Source organism: Grampus griseus (assembly GCF_964374135.1).
Source record: "Grampus griseus genome assembly, chromosome: X".
Taxonomy (NCBI): Eukaryota; Metazoa; Chordata; class Mammalia; order Artiodactyla; family Delphinidae; genus Grampus; species Grampus griseus.
In genome coordinates this window covers 91,589,442-91,598,361 of record NC_138999.1, presented here as the reverse complement: position 1 = coordinate 91,598,361, position 8,920 = coordinate 91,589,442, and the positions used below count along the sequence as shown (strand labels likewise).

Genomic DNA, 8,920 nt, shown 5'->3' with positions numbered 1-8,920 from the left:
CATACTGGATTAGGGTGGGCCCTTAATCCAATATGACTGGTGTCCTTATAAGAAGAGAAAGAACACAGAAACAGAGACACAGGGGAAAACACTATGTAAAGATGAAGAAAGAGAGTGGAATCGTGCATATACAAGCCAAATGAGGCCAAGGATTGACAGCAACCACCAGCAACCAGGAGAGAGGCATGGAACAGATCCTTCCTCTGAGCCTCCAGAAGGAACCAACCCTGCCGACACCTTGACCTCAGACTTCTGGCCTCCAGAACGGTGAGAGAATAAATTTTGGTTGTTTTAAGCCACCTGCTTTGTGGTAGTTTGTTACGGTAACCCTAGGAAACTAACACATCCCTCCTGGAGGCCTTTGTGTCTCAGGCCCCTGAGAATTCTAGTGTCTTCCTCAGTCCAGATCTCACCATCCTGTTCAGTTTACCTGCAATAGTACCAAGTCAGTGAATTAAGGCTGGTCCTACTGTGGGTGTAGTTAAACGTTTCCCCCATTGCTCTAAAGCAGCAGTTCTGAAACTTTAGTGTGCTTCAGTAGCACTTGGAGGACTTGTAAAAACCTGATGGCTAGCAGCCTACCTTCAGAATATCCAATTCAGCAGGTCTGGAGCAGGGTCTGAGAATTTGCATTTCAAACACGTTCCCAGCAGACGCTGATGCTGCTGCTCCATGGCAGGCCACTAGCACCATCTGGTCTCCAGGCAAGCTAGGTCATCCATCAGTTTCTTTCAGTAACATATACTAGAGGCTGGGCCACCATCTCTATTGCCACACAAGTTGTTTATAATCTAATATTTCAATTTATTTGAGGCTGCTATAAAGGGATGTCAAACAGGCTTACCAAATAGTTGAAAGAAATCCCTTTCAATGACAGTAAGGTGGGCCGAAATAAATAGAACCAAGATACACTGGAGTCTGTATTATTTATATAAAAAAAAACCAACTCTGCAGCTTATTCATGTCAAACAAGCTTTTATTTTCAATGTGAACAACACTGTCAAATTTACCTGTCAAAGGTAAGAATAAAGTCAGATGTCAGTTAATATCATTTTGGGATGTTGAATTTTGAAACAACATTTGTATTGTGGGCTAATGAAAACTAGAATATCCGTGAAGAACAAATTCATCTTTTCTTTTGCTGTCCACTTCTTTTTATGCCTTCCAACTGTAGGGTGGGAGAAGAGTCAATTAACAACTGTACACCAATAACATGCACCAGGGACTTTCTAAATAGGAGTCAATATTATGAACATCTATTGGCTCTCCAAGGAGAAAACAAAACGTTTTCTTCTTGTAACCCAGACCCTTGGTTGTCAGGGTGCACATCATTTCATCACACCAACCTCATCTCTCTCTTGCCCACCACTATAAATGCTAGCTTTTGTTCTTGAAAGGCCACTCTGTGATTTAAATGTTTTTCCCCCTTAAGGGCCTATGCTCCTTACACAAATCATAAATCCCTTATATTCCCAGACCTCTGGTTTCCGTATCTGTAAAATGAGAAAGAGGCTGTTATCAAACATCCGCAGGTGTAAAAATTAAGAAAGGGAGAAAGAAAGAGTGTGATACTGTGAGAGAGAGAGAGAGATGAGAGAGAGAAAGGAAAAGATGAATGGGTAGAGGAAAAAGAAATTTAGATTGAATTACCAACTCAGTGATAGCCAATAATCTTACTATGGCTAATTTTCTTTTCTTTTGAATAAAAAATCTAAATTGAAGTAATATTTGTGAATTACTCATCAAATGCAGTCTTATTTGAAATCCTTAAATTTTTACTACTTTGTAAGTCAAATCCTTGACTTTTTACTTTCACCTTCTCAAAGGCATTGTTATTCCAAGAGACTCCATTTCTGTGGCCACGTGATGAAGGTACAGCTAGAGCACAGCTTGGTCACTTTAGCTGCTTCTCCTCGTGGCCACTCTCTAAAAATATAGGTCTCTATATTTTAGACCTCTAAAAAAATATAGGTCTCTATTTCCAGGTCTGATAAATTTCCCATCAGTAGTAGTTTTAAGGCTACAGGACAAAGGACTTGTGGCTGTAAATGAAACACATTTCAGAACACACTTCCTTCTATACCATCAAGAATACAAGTACATTAAACTGTATTTCCAAAATTAAACTTCACCAATTTTTTCTTATTTACTTTACAAAAATTATTAAAAACATGATAGATAGCTAGTGAGAAGCAGCTGCATAGCACAGGGAGATCAGCTCGGACCTCTGTGACCACCTAGAGTGGTGGGATAGGGAGGGTGGGAGGGAGATGCAAGAGGGAAGAGAAATGGGGATATAGGTATACTAGAGCTGATTCACTTTGTTATAAAGCAGAAACTAACACACCACTGTAAAGCAATTATACTCCAATAAAGATGTTAAAAAGATAAAAAGTAGATTAAGGATGTAAACAAAACAAAACATAAAGCTGTTAGTAACAGGTATATGTCAGGAATGCTTGCACTATACAGTAATACCTGTATTCTCCAGAGCTGCCCTCTGCTGAGACCATATCCAGCTTGGGTCCTTCTTCTGGTTTCTCATTTCCATCCTCTTTCTCTTCATCAGCGTTTTCATACTGATGTTCACTCTCTCCTTTAGTGTCGAATGATACAGACTTTGGCATCACAAGGTGGTGGACAACATTTCCCGATTTAACATCAGCAGCAGAATCTAGTTCTCTGCCCTCGGGAGGATCTGGAAAAGACAAATATGTCAGAAAATAAATAAAGAAGTAAAAAGAATAGCTGGTCATGTTTCTACTGGTTGATACAACACTTCCATGGCCCTCATACTTCTGCTGCTTGACAGTTTTCACAACATTTTCCCCCTCTTCCCAGTAGATCTCACACACTGTGCTGCTGATTACTTCTCGCCCTTTGGAGAAGGGATCGAAATCATCTGATCCTGAGAGCTTTTTTGTATGTTTCTGCCAGAACGTCACTGGAAAATGTTCGCCCGATTTAAAGACAAATTCTACCGCGAAGCTCATTGATTCCTCAACCACTGAAAAGTGCCCCTGTGCCATTTCATCATTTTCTCAGGTCATCCTACTGAGAATCTTTACGTTTTTAGAAGCCCGTCAGCCAAAAGTGAGGTATGCCATTTGTTTGCCCCTCGGGTGGTAGAAGGCAGCATACTTTTTCTCAAGATCCTAAAGGTCTTTAGAGAATTGGGCTTCTACTTGTGCATATCTTGCCTGAAGGTTTTTGAGAGCTTTGACCCGCTGCCTAACCGCCAGAGGCCAGCGCTGAGCTCGGCCTGCCTTTGAGGCCCATGCCCCAGCAGGGGCTGCAAGGGCCTGAGGTCTGGGCCGCCCCTCGCCCGCTTCGTCCCCGTCGTCGGGTCCACATGCCCCAGCCTCCCGGGACTCGGAGGCATCAGCCAGGACCTCGCCCAACCAGAACTCGGCCTCCGCTGCCGCCGCCGCTGGTTCCTCTGCCTTCTGGGATGCCGCCCCCTCTGCAGGTTCCCGCGGCTCCCAGGGCGGGTTGCCCTCTGCCTGGCACTCGCCTTCCAGCATCTGGTCCCCTCTCTCTCCCGCCTCCCTGGGCTCCCAAGAGCAGCGCCTAACCACCGCGTGGCCGGCGTGCGGCCGGGCCAGGATACGGCCTTTATAACGAATACGGGGTCTAGAAGGGAAGGGACCGAAACCGCGCGGTGGGGAACTCACAGATACCGCGACCACTTCTGCGCCCTCCTCACCGTCCTCCTCCTCCTCTTTGTCCACATAATTCTCGTCCTCTTCCTTGTCTCTGTCTCCCTCCTCCGCCTCTTCGTTCTTCTCCTCGTCCTCTTCAGCCTCCTCCGCCTCCTCCACTTCCTCCTCCTCCTCCTCTTCCTGCTCTTCTACCAGCTTTACACCCCAGTCCTCCTGGACTATGGGCTGGGCGCCCTGCTCTTCCCACAGGGCTCGCACTTCCGCCAGTAAAACCCTACGGGCGGCGACCCTGCGACCCCGTTCTGCCGGCACCGCTCCTCCTGGGACTGATCCAGGGATGCTGGCCATCCCACTGCCTGCTCTGTTCTGACCACGTGTGGCTGAGCCCCGCTTTTCTGTGGCAGAGATGGCAGGAAAGACGCACCAGTCCGTGCCTCAACCAGAGAAGCGATCCGGCTGCTAGACCTAGTTGGCAAAAATGGCTGCTGCCGAGCTAAGTCTCGCTGCTGGCAGCAGAGCCTGCTGGGACGGGGCGGGTGAGGGGGGCGGGGGTGGTGGGAGGCAGAGAAGATGGCGGCAGACAGCGGAACAGTCTGTGATGGTGGCCTTTGGAGGACTCGTGAAAGGAAGGGTGGGGGGGTGGGGCCCGAGGAGCAGCCAACCATAAGTGTGCCTGGGAGGCCGTTGGACAAGGCGGGAAAGAATCTGATAGGCAGTTGACAGGAGCCAGAACTTCAAAGGGTCAACAGAGAACTGCTTCCACCCCACCCCCCCATCTCCCCCCCCCTCCGTAGGGAGCTCTAAACTCATTGGCTGTAAGGCGAGGATTGACATGTCTGCGATTCAATGAAGTTTCAAGACCCAGCTTCTAAAGTTTGAGACCTTCCTCCCTTTCCTTCCAGGACCTTGGAGTCCCCAATTACCCTTTATGTCCAAGCATATCCGATACTTTTAATTTTACCACTGCCAGCAAAACTGAAGTGTCCCCATATAGAGGCACTCTGCTGCACAGGGTGAATTGTTCCCTGATTTCCATCTGGAGATGGCTGGTGCCAATAGGGGCAGAGTCATTAAAAACTGTATAGTTAATATGTCAGCAATAGTAAAAAACCTACCAGAAGAAAGAGAAAAAAAGAATTTGGACATTTTAACATTATTAAAGCTAGTTAGGAAAAAGGTGAGGTGAAATGGATGCACTCAGAACAGAAAGTTGCAGAAGTGTTAACAACAGGAGCTGGAAAGAATTTAATGAACTGCTGCTAAATTAGAAAGGAACAGGACCCTGTAGTTACAGACACCCTTCCACTCCCCACCCCACCTCTTGTTTGTAGAAGAGCTATAGCCTCCCAAGCCTTCCCTGAGTTCCAAAGAGCAAATTTAATCAGAGAATTGAGAAAATGCAGAAAAAAGGAAAACAGTCAAGCAAGACAAAATAATAATAGTTTGGCCATATGACAAAGTCATGGACCCATAGTTCCTTCTCAAGGGCTATAGATAATAATCTGAGCCACATCCTTGAATTGTTTTGCAGATACTAAAACCTCCACCGGGTGGAAGAAGTTAACTGTGTGCTGAGCACAAGCGAGTAGATCCCAGACAGGTTGAAATCAGAATATTGATGATGTTAATTCCCCAAATACCACCCTGTTACCTCATCACAAACTAATGACAAGGATATCATGTAGGATATCATCACTACCCTCTCCCTCACCCTGCCTTTAAAAATCCTTCCCTGAAAGCCATTTGGGAGTTTGGGACTTTTGAGCATAAGTTGCCCACACTCCTTGCTTGGCACCTTGCAGAAAGTGCTGTACATTCCTTAACCACAACTGGCTGTCAGATTAGCTTTGCTGCACGTTGGGTGAACAGACCCAAGTTTGGTTCAGTAACATATTCACTTCAACGCTCCAAAGAATGAACAAAGAAAGTGAGAGACTTATTTTAAAGGACCAAGATAAGCATGATAGCTGTGGAAAGGCAGGCTTTCTAGAATGATTTCTGAGTCAACAGTCCAAGACTTTTTGCTGCATTCAGCCCCACTTAGCCAAGATCTCAAGTGTACACAATTCTTAAAATTATGAAGGAGTCATTAGGTCTTTTATACTGATTCAATTTCCTGTTGTTACTGGGCAAGCACCAAAACAATTCCTGATGAATCCTCTCGGTTCAGACATACTCCTCCCTGTCCCCATTATGTAGGAACAACTCATATCTCTTCATGGTAATCAGGGTCAACTTGCCCCCTCCAATATAGAAATCTGCTTTATTTGCCTGCTGATCCACTGCCACGAGGAGACTGAAGTGACCAGATGGTCGCTGTAGCTTCAAGTTCAGTAGAATCCAACCTGTATGCCTTACCAGAAACAGTCTGTCTTGAGATCCAGAACATTGAATACGGCAGACCCTAAAGTTTCAGGGATGGGAAGCACACATTCTGCAAGTGTGCTACAGGGAATGATGGTGAGAAGAACTGTTGTAGACACTCCAGAAAGAAAGGATGGACCCCATCCTCCCAGCTAAAATTTGCTTCAGATGTCAAGAGTGCTGACACCAAACATAACACATACTAAGACGGTAGGACAAGGTTTATTCTTTACATAATAAGGCTTTCAGGGAAGAGCAGGGAAGCCTTCCCAGACTGCTCTGAAAACTGCTTGAAAGAGTGGGAAAGGAGACTGATTTCAGGTTTTTGTTTCGGTTAGGGGTGGGGCCAGGGTGAGTGTTCTGGTGCAGAGGTAGGGGCTTGCATGGCTTGAACCTCCTGCTGGCTTCCAAGAAGAGATTACCTGGGATTTCGTGTCAGCTTACCCAGCTGTGGGGTGGAGGGGTAGAGGGAAGGCTGAGTCCTAAAAGTCCTCAGCACTCAAACATCATAAAGGAATCAGACTCATTTTTACGTGAGCCAATCTGATTTTCACTCCTTGGTTCCCAGATTCATATACAGTAGATTTGGCGACATAGTGTCAAATATCAGTTTTTGATTCAGTGCATATACCAGATCCTTGAGGAATGTGTCCCAACTATGCAGTGTCGTACCTGCACTGCTGCAATAGCTGAGCTGCTCCACCTGGTGGAATTAAGCCAACCAGAAAGGAGATGTTGTTGATCGGATATACTCCTCCCCCTTGAGCCTGAATGTACCCTAAGGCCAGTCTGTCATCCATTACAAGAGTACAAGGAAGTTTAGACTGATTCTCTTATCTTCCAGACCTTGTGCCACCTCATTGGCTATGAGAGCTAAAGTTACAGGTATGTTTCTGCCATTGTCTCCAGGGCCTGGACACTGATGCCAGGGCTATGGAACCAGGTATCTCCCCAGGTAGAACAGCCCTCTTTGCCTGGTGTCTCTAAAGGTGCTCCAAAGGGTTGCGTCACTTCCAATAACTACAGGGGACAGTGCAGGATTTAAAACATTACCCCTCCTCCCAATGGAAAGACGTTCTGTGGCCCACTCTCCAACACAGACAAGCATATAACCTAAAGGGTCTTCTTACACTTGATTTGGATCACCTTTATATTGGTTTGGTAAAGCCACATGGGCAGTGTTGCTGAATAAATGCAGCTTCAATATCCATACATGCCTCTGGTGCCATGGATGCATCAGGAGAACCATGTGGACTTGTATCAGTAATAATGAAACCAGGTTGTCCTGGTCAGAGTGTTTCTATGAGGGGGTTCGAATTTAATAGCCATGGCCATGGAAGATTTTCTGTTCCCATCTATGTGGATGGAAGGACAAACCTCAGACAATTCAGTCAGCTGCTACCGCCACTTGACTCAAGTGGGCCGTGGGGATATTTGCCAAGCCGTGGTGCTGGATTTAGGGGACACAAATCCGATCCCCATCTCTGCACCTGCCAGCTTACAAGGAGTTCCACTCCAGATACTGAGATTGTTGTTTTCCTTCCATGGCCCCATAGTCTGCCTGTCCTAATTCAGTAGTCAGTACTTCTCCCGTTGACCCAGCCATTTCCCACGTGCATCCAGACCTATCTGGATGTTCCAGGAGTGACATAGGCTGTGGCACAATGGTAGAACTTTCAATGGTCTATTGACCATCACCTACTGCTGCCTGAGGGAGCCACCACAAGGGTAATCTAGGTTTCACAGATTCCACCAGTGGATCACTATCCCTGTGATCTGTGACCCACAATGTCCAATGACTGGAGCCAGGTAATAGTAGAAGCAATAAGCTGGAGTCACTTTCACCTCGTTCTCTGACTAAGGTCAGTGAAGGAAGAAAAAAGAAAGAAAGAGGAATGGTTGGGGATTGTCGGTGTGGAATCACTGATAGAGTGAAGTGATCTCCCTGTCCTGACATCCCCCAAGCAACCATTCCCTTTAGAAAGGGAATATTCCTGGGGAATTCCCTGGCAGTCCAGTGGTTAGGACTCAGCGCTTTCACTGCCCAGGCCTGGGTTCCATCCCTGGTTGGGGAACTAAGATCGCACAAGCGTCAAGGCGCAGCCAAAATACAAAAAGAAAGGAAGAAAGAACGAACGAAAGGGAATATTCCCTTGCTGGGAACAGCCTCATATAGTGACCCTATAGTCTGACTGTGATGTCTAGTCTGGCAGTGATTATTCTGGCAGCACGGCCTGTCCAGCAATCTTTTATAGTCAAAGCTTTGAAAATCCACTCTACTTCTTGATCATGCCAGCCACCAGAGCATGAAAAGGGGCGTGGAATACCTATGAGTGTCATGCCCATCTCTGCCTGTTTTTTTAGTCCTTGAAATTTCAGCCGTTATTATTTGATTTATCCTAGAGGTTTTGCTTCCATCCAATATGCTCTTGAGAATGTTGACCAAGGCTGTAAATCGTGAACAGCTCTTGTCTCTCTAACTGTGCTCCTCCAGTTCTGTCTGGCTGCTGGTTCTCTCCATGGAATCAGCTTCTCTCAAGTCATTACGGAGAATAACGGGTTGGTCAAAAAGAGCTGTACTCTGTTTGGAGTGAGAACCAGAAAGGTATTCTTCATTGGCACACACCACGGCACTTCCGGGGTGCTCTGGCGGTCTTGCTTGAGTCTCCTTCATCATGAATGGCTCGCACTGAAAGATTACAAGTGGCCAAAAGCGTGGCGGAACTTAGATTCAAGTGTCGCCCTGGTGCTGCCAGAATCTGCTGCTCACACAGGAATGGCAACTTCGTAGCCAGAATAGGTTTCAAAGGTTATTTGACACCAGAAGTAGCCACCGGATGGCAGCAGAGGGTGGAAGTAGTCTCTTTGCCAGGCGTGGGCAGAGCTCAAAGTCC

The 8,920-nt window shown here is 46.4% G+C and overlaps 1 protein-coding gene across 1 annotated transcript; it reads right to left on the bottom strand.

The window, feature by feature from the left end:
* Positions 1-1,143: 1,143 nt before the first annotated feature.
* LOC309817589 (uncharacterized protein) lies at positions 1,144-8,700 on the bottom strand (the record flags this gene model as incomplete). Its single annotated transcript, XM_082646871.1, has 4 exons — positions 1,144-1,168; positions 2,479-2,698; positions 3,707-4,057; positions 8,508-8,700. 4 exons carry the CDS (start codon positions 8,698-8,700, stop codon positions 1,156-1,158), a joined length of 777 nt encoding a protein of 258 aa, XP_082502997.1. The 3' UTR covers positions 1,144-1,155.
* Positions 8,701-8,920: the final 220 nt, after the last annotated feature.